This window comes from Teleopsis dalmanni, chromosome 1 (genome assembly GCF_002237135.1).
Source record: "Teleopsis dalmanni isolate 2A chromosome 1, ASM223713v2, whole genome shotgun sequence".
Classification (NCBI taxonomy): domain Eukaryota; kingdom Metazoa; phylum Arthropoda; class Insecta; order Diptera; family Diopsidae; genus Teleopsis; species Teleopsis dalmanni.
Window position 1 is genome coordinate 200,862,656 of NC_051846.1, and position 12,486 is coordinate 200,875,141.

The following is a 12,486-nucleotide window of genomic DNA, read 5'->3' on the forward strand; positions in this document are numbered from 1 at the left end:
ACTATAAAATATTCTAAAATATTTTTATTATTAATATTATTCTTTACAAGTTTCTATACAATATTTTAAAATACATGCAAAGTGGTTAAGAACAAAATAAGTTTTATAATTATAACAGAAATAAAAGCGTTTTGAAGTAAAAAGTATTTAACTTTAAATAAAAAAAGCGTATTGAAGTGTACGATCTTAAACTTTAAATAAAAAAATTTTAAATTTTGTATGTTACTTTAATGACTATAATATGGGACATTACTTTTATAATCAACAAATAGCAAGCCGATTCTACTAATAGCTATCGCTAAAACTCCATCGTTAAAGTTCTTTAAATGCATTTTAGCGACTTTGGCGATTTTGCTAACCCGGTACGCTTAATTTCTATTCGCTGATTTTCTTAACTTTTAAAAACAGCTGATTGCTCCGGATAAAACGCTAAATTTCCTAATTTGATTGTTTTTGGCGGTTAGGTTTTTATTGTCACTAAAAGTGAAAATATTATTTTTTAAACAAATTTCCCAATTATTTTGTAGGTATTTAGTATAATGTTCATATTTATTTAGTAATTAAGATATTGTGGTTTACTTCTTGGTTCACAATAGCAAAATAAAGTTGATAAAATATTTTAATTTCAACATCTATAAATTTTCAATATTTATATTTGAATTTAATAAAAATATAAAAATGATCATTTATATGATTATTGTCTCAGAATTCATCCATAATCTGTTGCAATATTGATTTTAAAACTTAAACGTAATTTTACTCTAAATTTAGAGTTTATTTTAAATTAAATGTAATATAAGATTGGTTTTCGCAACTTAAAATTTAACTTATTTTTGTAAGTTGATAACAACTGAAAAAAAACATACGAATGCATATATGAATGCAAATATTTTATAATTAATGCACAAAACTTGTTGATTCAAAAGCATCCCTGGGTTTAAGTCGCTGAACTGAGCTGCTGATTCCCTTTTGATGCATAAATCGCATTTCTTTATTTCATTAATTCATTTCTTCGTTAAGTTAACGGGAATACAAATTTTGCTCAATTCTCGTGTTTTAATTGTCCATAGGCATATATATATAGCATTTCTTGAAAAAGACAAATATTTAATTAATGAATTATTTAATTAAATAAGTGTTTTTGAATATGCTAAGCGATTATGGAGGAGATATGTGAAAGATGTTATAAAAAAGCTTCTCATACTTGTGCAAGGTGTGGGGAACCTTATTGTAGTGAAAATTGCCAAAGAATTGATTGGCCCAATCATCGTCTAGTATGCAGAAAAATGCCGTAAGTATGATATATTATAGTATGTGCACAGTTTTAAATATGCATATGTCTTGTATAAATAGTGATCTCGTACCATTCGTAAAGTATCGCGAAGAAGTATATAAAGAGCTGCAGCCAAAAAAAGAGATTTCTAGCGAAAGGAACATAGTTCATGCATATGTTGACAATCATGAAGATCCAAATAGCAATAATCACAATGATCAACAACAACATGATCAGCTTGTTGGTCCGATGACTCGAAAACATTTTAATAACAATGAACAGCACAATGATTCTAAACGATATGATCAAAGTAATAGATTGCAGGAATCCAATGTTCAACAAAAGTGGGATCGCGAAGCTGTTAAAGATAAATTTATTGATAAACAATATGAAAAAGATTTTAGTTGTGATCCACAGTATCCTGGTATTGATGCTCAATCTTTACGATGTGACACAAAACTTGATAATGTTTCTGAACAAAATAAGTGGGAGAATCGTCAAGAATTTAACAAAGGCGGTGATATACTAAATGGTAAACAATGTTCAAGTTTTCGAACATCTAGTACTAAATATAAACAAGTGAGTTTTAAAAGTAACAACATAATAAGAATAAGTTTATAGTTTTTATTTCTTATTTACAGCGTCATGATTACGATGAAATGGGTACTACTTATGTTCAAAACCGTTTAATTTATAATGAACAATGTAACAAATCCCAACAAAATTATAAAAACATTGAACTACAGGATTATAAGGTTCCTGAAGAAAACTTTGATACTGATATTGTCGAAAAAGATTCTGGTTATAAGTTAAGTAATCAAAAATATCCTGATATTGACAATCAATACTTACAACTGGGTATTCAACTTGATAATGTTTCTAAACAAAATAAGTGGGAGAATTCTAAAGAGTTTGACCAAAATAATTACAAAGAAATTGGTAAACAATCTAACAATCGTAATGGTTTTCGAAAGCATGACGTTAATGATATTCAAGTAATTTCTGATAATAGTGTTCAACATAATATGGGTAATTCAGAATCTTTTACTCATCTTCCACAGCAGAAACGTCTTGATAATTCCGATGGAATTGGTACTAGTACTCAAAAATCTTTAAGTTATAATAAACAACGTAACCATTCTGAAGAATATAATAAAAATCATGAACTACTGGATTACAAGGCTGTTGAAGAAATATTTGATGTTGATATTGTCGAAAAAAATTCTGGTTATAAGTTAAGTAAACAAAAATATCCTGATATAGACAATGAATACTTACAACGGCGTACTCAACTTGGTAATGTGTCTCAACAAAATATGTGGGAGAATTCTAAAGAGTTTGACCAAAATAATTACAAAGAAATTGTAAAACAATCCAAGAGTCGTGATGGTTTTCAAAATCATGACGTTAATGATATTCAAGTAATTTCTGATAACAGTGTTCAACATAATATGGATAATTCAGAATATTTTACTCATCTTCCACAGCAGAAACGTGTTGATAATTTCGATGGAATTGGTACTAGTACTCAAAAATGTTTAAGTTCTAATAAACAACACAACCATTCTGAAGAATATAATAAAAATCATAAACTACAGAATTATAAGGCCATTGAAGAAACATTTAATGCTGATATTGTCAAAAAAGATTCTGGTTATGCGTTAAGTAATAATCAAAAATATCTGGATATTGACAATGGAAAATTACAACGTGGTATTCAATTTGATAATGTTTCTAAACAAAATAAGTGGGAGAATTCTAAAGAGTTTGACCAAAATAATTACAAAGAAATTGGTAAACAATCCAACAGTCGTAATGGTTTTCAAAATCATGACACTAATGATCTTCAAGTATTTCCTAATAACAGTGGTCAACATAATATGAATAAGTGGGTGGAACCTAAAGAACCTCTTCATGTTGTTAAAACAGAAAGTGGTAATCAAGCAATGAAATCTAAATCTTTCAAACATTGTGCTGGTGATATTCAAGTTACTTGTAATAGAAAACAAAGTAGTGATGGCACATCTCAAACTCAAGAGTGTTTTAAAACACAAAAACGATATGAGGAATTACGAGTTGAAAATGTTGATCAACCAAGAAACGATCGCTTTAAATTGTCATATGGTAAAAAAAATAAAAAATCAGGTGGCAAGGATATAAAAGACCTGGATACGGATATTCGATTGTATCTCGGTAATAATCTAAAACAGCGCCTTGAATGTGCAAGGCAAGGTATTAATTTTCTACCAATACCTTTTAAGAACAATTAAATTAATTGAATAATATATAATATATATATATATAATAGTTCAAGTTCGTTTTATGACTTTTGACATTATGAAATTTATTAAAAAATTTGGCAATTGAATAACTGGTTTATAGTCTATGTTGAAAAGTATATGTAAGATCAGATATGGTTGTAAAATGTCTGATAAAAATTTCAAAATTGAGTTTAATTTAATTTAATTTATTTAATTTTTTTGGGTTTTTTATTGTCAATTTTAAATGAGTTATAATTATTATTATTTGAATTATATTTTTTTTTTATAACAAATCTGTCACATATTCTAAAAAACATTTATATCTTATACAATTAAAGCATAAAACCTTAAGTTGAGATGTAATTTAATTAATATTCATTTGCTGGCAAAAATTAAAAGGTCTAATAATAATAAAACAAAAATCATGAGATTATATGTTCGACATTTCTTTGTTGAAAAATTTAAAAAATTAAATAAAAAGATTGATTTGAAATATAACAGACTGGTTTAGATTTATTCAAGGTCTAGAATGCAGAGATCTGCCTACTCTTGTTATTAGTGGTTCGGTTTAAAAATGTTGAAAGAATATCGTTGTATTTTTTTTACCCATTTATTTGTTAAATGAAAACGGAAAATAATTATTTTACAATGAGCAAAACTTCCCTCTGAGTAGAGGGAGGTTAGGTAAGGTTGTTGTGGCAACCTTTTGTACCTAGCTTTTTTTAGCACAAATATTAGCCGGTTTTGTTACTATGGATGAAATACTGTCTATACGAAATAATGAGAAGGCGTGATTATAATCAAGTAATAGGCAAATCTATGAACCTGATCTAGGGACATTATCAGAATGACAGTACTGTTTACCAACATTTTAAAGAATGACAGCACTGTCAGGTCAGTCAGGAACGGAGTCTCGAAGATTTTAAATTTTCATTTAGTCAATGATGGGCGTTGATATATGAGATAGAGTGTAGTTCTTTCTTCATTCGCAGAGTCGCAGCCTCTGCAAAAATATTCAGAGAGTAGACCAAATCATCTTATTATATAACTTCCTTATACGCAGCGACATGTCAAGTACGAACTGTTACCGTTGTACTGCGTTGGTTACGCTTTAGCTGATGTAGTTGACTAGTATGATTTTTGTGCAATTGAATCAAGTGGGTCTTATGATCTGACAAGAATTTTCATCTATTCAGGCTTTGTTTATCAACTTTAGGTATTTTTGCCCAATTACTAGTTTAGCCATTTCAGGAGAAATGTCAGTATTGGCAAACTCGTCTGCTTTACAGTTTACAAGATCGATCTGCATCCAAGTGCATATATGAGTTAGACACCGGATAACTCAACTCAAAGATGCTTACCTGCTCAAGAAGTTTGCGACATTTATGTTAGAAACCATACGGCTTAAGATGCATTTTGCTTTATATTGAATTGCCACTACAGTGTCTTTCAGATCAGATAGTGAAATGACACGCTAAGATCAAATGTTAGAAAAGATTCCACTGCCGATTGACTGTTTGGTTTAAAGTCTTTAGTGAGAACATAACTTTTTCAAAATTTTAATAAGTATACACTTGTTGTCTTCGCTGAGCATCTAAAAGATTGATTTCCAATAGGTCTGCAAAAAATAGCGAAAATAGACTTATCGGATTTCATTAACTTTATCCTGAGTATCAATTATTTCCCAAAGTTAATATAAGAAGATATATTGGAAACAGTAGTTAGTGTAGTCCACTTTTCCTTGACATTTTGAGAGTATCGCAATATGTCTTTCCAAGAGCAATGTTGATAACTATAGTAAAACGCATCCTCTTAACCTAATCTAAACAACCATCAACGTTTGTAGGAGAATTTTCATTAATGCTTTTTTTCAAAATAAGTTTCTAATAATAAATTATTAGGTAAGTCTTCGATACGTCACATAAATAACCCACCGTCAAGAACTCTCTTTGTAAGTTAGAGAAAATCGATCGCTAATTTTGCTGTTATTATTCATCATCTTCATCCATTCTCACGACATGACCAAGCCAGCGAAGCCGCTGGATGTTAATGCGCTGAATTATATCAATGTCTTGATAAAGCTCGTACAGCTCGTGGTTCAATGGATGGATAATGAAGATGCTCCATCGAAAAAGGTGTTTGAAGCAGTAGTTGGCGGAAGAAGACGTAGAGGTAGAGGTAGATTGGAGTGATCAAGTTGAGGGACCACTAACTGGACTTGATATACGAGACTGGAGAAGGTGCGCACGCAGCAGAGTCGCCTGGGGAGACATGCTGCGTCAGGCCGAAGCTCGGTAACGGGTTGTTATGGCCAAATAAGTATGTAAGTAAGTTATTATTCAGAATTATAATCCAGAATACAATCAAAAGTTAAGCTATTTTAAATATTGTATTTTGCATAACATTAAACACATAAATAGTTGTCTAATTACAGATATCATTAAAAAAGAAAAAGGATAACCTAAAGCGCATTTTGGGAATTCTTTTTCTTTGAATACAAATCGGGCAGTAATTTTGATACTAACGTAAAGTTCCCTTGAGTGCAGTGCATTGTTAGTTGTAATATTGTTTCCATCTGTTACCAAACTGAGGATTCGTATACTCGCAAATGCCACGAGTAACATCGATGTGAGGCATATCAATCGCACATTAACCTTTTGTAATGAAGTAGCCAAGTAACGTAACGTAACGTAAGGTTGCGTATCATTCGTCGATAAACATGATAATACTAAAATGAGAATACTAATACAATACTAAAAGTGCAGTAGTTCATAAAAAGTCCATGTAAAGACGATTTTATCTCTACTAGCAAATATTTACGAAACTTTTTTATATTGTTACATTTTTGTTTTCAATTTATTGGAAAATAATTTTGGTTTTTCGTTTTTTACGTCCCATTAGAACCGCCCCTTTTTATGTTATAATATGCAGTCTTTTATATTCTATATCAGCACGTCACATACACTCTTCAATCTGGCGGCATTTTGAAACGATTTCCCGCTGTTGCTGATGGTCTACCCTTGCAAGTTCAAATATTTGACTGCGTTTTTCGCTTTTCGCCGTTCGCTGTTTTGGATAATATTGTGAAGGATGCTTACATGATTGCACCATGTGTGTCGTATGTTAGTGCATGTCCGTAGCACTAATACGCTATGCGAAGGTACTCAATTCTAGTTTACATTTTGGCCCTTCACTCCCTCCATTCAAAGGTATAGGGTTTGAACACTGTTGCAGTGCTGTAATTGTAGCAGCACTTGTTTCTGTTGCGAACTTTCAATGCCCTTTTTTATTGTTTAACTGGAGGACAAATGTAAAAGCGAAAAGTGTTCTTCACAAATAATTATTTTGTGTAAACATATGACGTTAGATGGGCAAATGCTGCTGCCTAACAAGCGCCTCAAGCTGTAAACTCTTTTATTTGCTCGAAGTTTTATACTTTTTTATGTTTTACATTTTATTTAAAAACTTTCAGTAATAAAGAGAAAGAAGTTGTTGGAGTGATTTTTTTTTTTTTATAAATAGTGTATATATATTGGATTTATTGAATGCCACTAACAATATTATTATATCTATATATATTTATGCATATATAAACTTTAGAACAGGTTCATATAATAACTTAATTACACAAAATCCTAATGAGGATTACTTTATAATACAATTGATTTTCATTATTGCTATTATTTATAAGTGAGATCCAACATTATCCATTAAAATAATACAAAACATGTTAAAACGCTGTTCCCACCGCAGAGCAATAAATTAGGTTATAACGGCGATCGACTCTAGTAGCCATATGAGTTTTATGCGAATAAATTTATTTTTAAAGAGATTCGTTCTTTATTTTTTATATAGTATTTTAAATCAAAATGATTGAAAACGATTAATTATATAGCTATATATTAATTTTATTTTTATATAGTATTAGATCGAAATAATTGAAAGTCATTAATAATTTATTAATAATTAATAACTATTAATAAATTAATAGTAATTTTACTAAAAGCAAACTGAAGCTAGCAAGATAGCAGTGTTTCAAAGGAAAATACTCAAAAAAATTTTTGGTCCTGTGAAAGAAAACGGGATGTATCTCATAAGGCACACCACAAGCTAGAACGGCTAGCTGAAGGTGATACAATCTACAAATTTAAGAAAAAGCAGCGATTAAGATGGGCTGGACATGTGATAAGAATGCCGGATATGAGAGTATCGTTAAGATTTATGAAAACGAAGTTGGAACCAGCAGAAAAAGGACTTAGAAGAACGAACATAAGAAATTGGAAAACAAAGCAAAAAAACAGATAAGAATGGAATATTGTTGTTAAACAGGCTTAGGTTCTACATGGACTGTATAGTCACGGATGATGACAATGATTATCGGAGCTCAATTTATTCCTTTTTATTTGATAAGTATCTTGTAATTTCCATTGCTACTGTGGATATCTTATGTCAGTATATAAGTAAAGCAAGTAAATATATTTAAATTGCAATACACAAATAAAATATTATATCCATGAATCATTTTACCACCTACCTACCTATCCACTAATCCTACTCTCTTTTCTTACAAAATCGCAGAAAAAATATAACATATTTGCAAATATCCGTCAACGATTTGTAATTACATTCGTACATATGTGTTCTGTCGGCAAGTGCACTTGTCATTCAAGTAAACATGTAAGTGTGCAAGTGCGTTGGTTTCCTGCATGTTTCCGTTTCCGTTATGACTTTGAATTTGAATTGCATTTAGCGCCAAATCAAATCGTTTGATAATCACGTTACAAAAGCCAAGTGCGCTAAAATTAAAGACAAGAACCATCAGCCCAGCATGTGATTCCAACATAAGCGCACATAACCTTATAATTCGGTTACCTCCAGTATGCGCCGCACTCGGTGTATTCCGAGTCCTTGCCTCAGTGAAGCGCTTATGTTTCATTTAATGTCGCACATTCAATTGATTTAAAAATTGTTGAAACTCCCGCTGGGAGAGCAGGAATATACATTTTTATCCTTGCCTGTATTTGACAGACTGACTGGATAACTGTTTTGTTTGGCTGATCAGGGACATGTGCAACACTTCGGGGCAAATTTTTAAAGAAGAAAAAATTTATAAAAAAGGGTCGCTATTTAGTCTCTCTGTGTTGTGTGTGGTGTGTTGTGGATGGTGCGCTTGGTCGTTTGTTTATATCGTGGCGAACCCTCTTTTATTTATTTGTATTTATATTGCATTACTAAGTAAATTGCGGAAAAATTAGCGGCTGATTTTGGGATCATCTAATTATATAGTAAATATATATCTGCGCATATGTGATGTACACAAAAGTTGTTTGCACTCATACGAAATGCAGGGGGAGGAAGGCTACTGTGTCCTATAGCATTTGTAGTTTGCCTATCTCTTGCCCGCACTTACATTATTTTTATATCTTTTTGATTTTATTCTATTTTATTTGACTTGTACTGATGACTCCAATAAATAAACGATTTTATTATCATTTGAGTTTTTGAATTGATTTTATTCGTTGTTGTTGTTGTTGTAATCGCAATTATTCCTGTTTATATGGTTGTTGCCTCGTATGTTAACTTGTAATCGCATTCGTAGCGGGAAATTCGATATTAATCGCAAAATAGTTGGGATTGCGGTTGACAAATCCATTTATGTCTAAATTTGTTCGACAATTAAAGGAAATTGGGATTTGACCACGGATGCTATATGTAGTGCATGCATTTTTTTAACAAATTCCATTTGTAGAAGCTGGTTAGCGGCGGCATATGTGACTGGACAAATTATTAAACAAAAAATAAGGCGTTTACTTCTACCATATGGGTAATAAAGTTCATTGCACATAAATATAGCTTATGTATAAGTATATATATTATGTATAAGCTGTATAAGTGATAATATTATATACACTACAATATAAAATATATTATATATTTTTTTATATATACTACTATATATACTATTAATTATACTTAGTTATCCAAATTTATATAACTGTCTAGTGTAGCTTTAGGTTTCGCTGTGATATCGGGCCTACTTTTAAGGGTGTTACTAAGTCCGTCCTTCATTAAACTGCTTGCAAATGGCATCTATGAAGGTAATTACAGGGAACAGTGTAGTATATTTTTGGGTATATAATAAGTTTATGTATATCTAAGCTATGACTCTTGTTACTTCGATTTATATAATAATATAAGATAACTTAACTTAGCCCGACATACTTTAATGCCAAATGCTTACAACTCATTTCTTTTAAAAGAGTTACTAGAATCGTGTTATGAAATATAATAAGGTTTCGTTAACATTCTGAGGCTTTTCTAGTTTAACTTTTCTAATTTAACAGACAAGAATGGTGAGGCCGACTGTAGTTACTGATGGAATGATTGTCCATCAATGAGTATTTCATTGAAATAAAATGTCTTGCCCAGTGTAGCAAGCTCATCTGAGCGCTAATTTCCTACTATATTAGAATGCCCGAAAACACAAATTAAAATTATCTTGGACCTCTTACTTAATACGTTAATAAATTCTCCTCGTAGTGGTATATACGAAGACAATAGTTTTATCTCAAGATCATTTACTTTTTCAAACATTTTTAAATTTTTTAAGACCGTATACAAAAAGTTGATTAACAATATTTAATAGGCAATACTATTCCATATGAAACAGTCTTTATTCAATTTACTGTTTAGTTTAAAAAAGTAATGCTAATGTTATTAAAGGATCTTATAAATATCTTATGAATATATTTGAAGAGTAAATTATATGTTTTAAAGCTTTGTTGAGGTCTTTCTTTTCAATAGTATAAAGTTAAAGTTGATTGCAGATTATCTGTCATGTTATATTAACATCTGCTACCATATCAAATAATGCTCCGTTCTGATACTATATATTAGCGTCGTTTATCCGTAGACCAGAATATCCCCCTAAAAGGACCACAGCATTGGCGTATTAAAAATGTTGGAACGCACAAAACTCACATTCAAGTGAAAGTAGACCAACCTAAGAAGTCTATCAACTTGGTCAAGGCTCTTATTTTGCACGATAATAGCTCTGTCAGGTCAGTAAAAATAGGTACTTTAAAGATTTTTAATTTTCTATTTGCTAAAGATTAGCACCGACAAAAAAGGTGAAATACAGATTTCTTCTCTCTTTAGAGCCACAACCACGATAAACATCATTGTATGGTAGACCCAGTCTCATAGTATGTCTTCATAGTACGCATTGATCTGTCAGCATCGCTACTCTAGTGCTGAGCAGATTCCGCTCAATTTAAAGCTGCTTACTGGTACTTTTATTGGAATGTAATACAATTTGCAACGGAAATCAAGGAATATAGTTTCTTTCTGGAAGAGGATAAGACTCTTAGTCATATTGTTTGTGTCTGTTCGGCTTTGTGACTGAGCCAAAAGAAGAATACTGGTGTGGGCTCTTCAAGCCCCGTTCGATGGTAAGTGCTTTTTAACAGGAGACTTTTCTGGTCTTCCTACGAAGGGTCACAGCCTTCTATTCGGTATAAGGGTGTTCGTAGTGTACTGTAAGCCATTTTATCTGTTAATATTCTAACCTATTTTATTGCATGTGCTTTCATAGATTTTGTATATCGAATTTTCACTTTAAAGTTGCAGTGTTAAAATAACTTAAGCTTTTCTTCTGAAAGATTTAAAGACTTCTTAATAAATTTATAGACAGTTGATGGCGTATACTTGATGGTATGTACGCATTTTTCTTTCAGAAAATTTTTGCCATAAAACATTTAAAAACGATGGATAACATCAACATTCCCTTTTTTCGAAATTAAATTGTTGCTTAAATACTTCAATGTCTGCGATATCCCGGTAAGTTGACAGAGGCACTAGTGATATGAACGAAAGTCGAAAATAAGTTTAAGGTAGACGTAACAAGATAAAGTTGTCGTTGTTGATGGCTGACTATGAAAATTGACGTTGTTTTTGTTGGTTCGTAGGATGAAAATGCTGACGATACAAGGAAAATGAAAAATTGTTATCATCTTCTGGTAAAAAGTAAAAAATGAGAAAAAGTAAAATAAATAAAATTTGTATTTCCTTTACTTTTCCACTTCACCTTAGGCAATTTAACGAAATTATTCCGGAATGAGTTGTGTAAGTTACAAAGTAAAAGACATGAAAGAGTGGTGGAGTGGTGGAGTGAAGTTCTTGAATAAGTGGTAGGAGGGTAAAAAATATGAAGTGGAGTTTTGTTTGATACGTTGTTGGTTGTGAGCAACTTTCTTGAAGTATTTTTGTAATATAATGTAGCATTTGTGGATGCTTAAATGAGGGTCGATAAAGCTTACAATTTCGGTGCTGTGAAAGCGTATTTTAGCAATTCAGTGCTTGTAAATGTATATTAAAATACTCGTATTTCCTAGTTGTACCGACATGACAACTCACCGTGATAATATCATCAAACTGAATTGATTTTACACCACTCACACCTGTCTTCCCCGAGGTGGAAATGGTTTTGATGATGCTACTGCGGATGGTAGGTAGCCAATTCAGATTTGCCTAAAGTAAAAATAATATTTACATACAAATAGAAACAAATTGGATGTATGTAACAAACACTATGTACACTTAGTAGTAGTCTGTAACAGGAAATACGGATTAGTATATGAAGAGCAATATTAAAGTGTATTTACGGTTGTTAATATATGTACACAATTAACATTTTCTAAAAATAATGATTTGAATTTGTTTTCAAAATATTTAATGTAAATTTTCCGAAACAATTACTTTTTATACACATAGCAAGTTTAAGCTATAACTAAGTTTTGGTAGAATGAAAATGTAGGATTGCAATTAATATGACTTAAAATGAAGTCAAAGCGCAAACTGAACTCGAAGTATTAGCTGAATTTGAAGCGTATGCTGAATTCGAAGCTTACGATGAACTTAAAGCGGAAGCTGAATTTAAATTCAAAGCGTAAG

At 31.1% G+C, this 12,486-nt stretch overlaps 1 protein-coding gene across 1 annotated transcript; it reads left to right on the top strand.

The window, feature by feature from the left end:
* The first annotated feature begins 1,041 nt into the window (after window positions 1-1,041).
* On the top strand, window positions 1,042-3,678 carry LOC119671309 (putative uncharacterized protein DDB_G0287457). The gene is made up of 3 exons (XM_038081890.1): window positions 1,042-1,291; window positions 1,354-1,852; window positions 1,915-3,678. The coding sequence occupies exons 1-3, from the start codon at window positions 1,161-1,163 to the stop codon at window positions 3,541-3,543; spliced, it is 2,259 nt and encodes a 752-aa protein (XP_037937818.1). The 5' UTR covers window positions 1,042-1,160; the 3' UTR covers window positions 3,544-3,678.
* Window positions 3,679-12,486: the final 8,808 nt, after the last annotated feature.

Coding starts and splice junctions, on each gene's coding strand:
- LOC119671309 (XM_038081890.1), top strand. CDS start 1,161: ATGGAGGAGATATGTGAAAGATGTTATAAAAAAGCTTCTCATACTTGT. Junction 1,292..1,353: donor CTAGTATGCAGAAAAATGCC/GTAAGTATGATA, acceptor TTGTATAAATAG/TGATCTCGTACCATTCGTAA. Junction 1,853..1,914: donor CTAGTACTAAATATAAACAA/GTGAGTTTTAAA, acceptor TCTTATTTACAG/CGTCATGATTACGATGAAAT.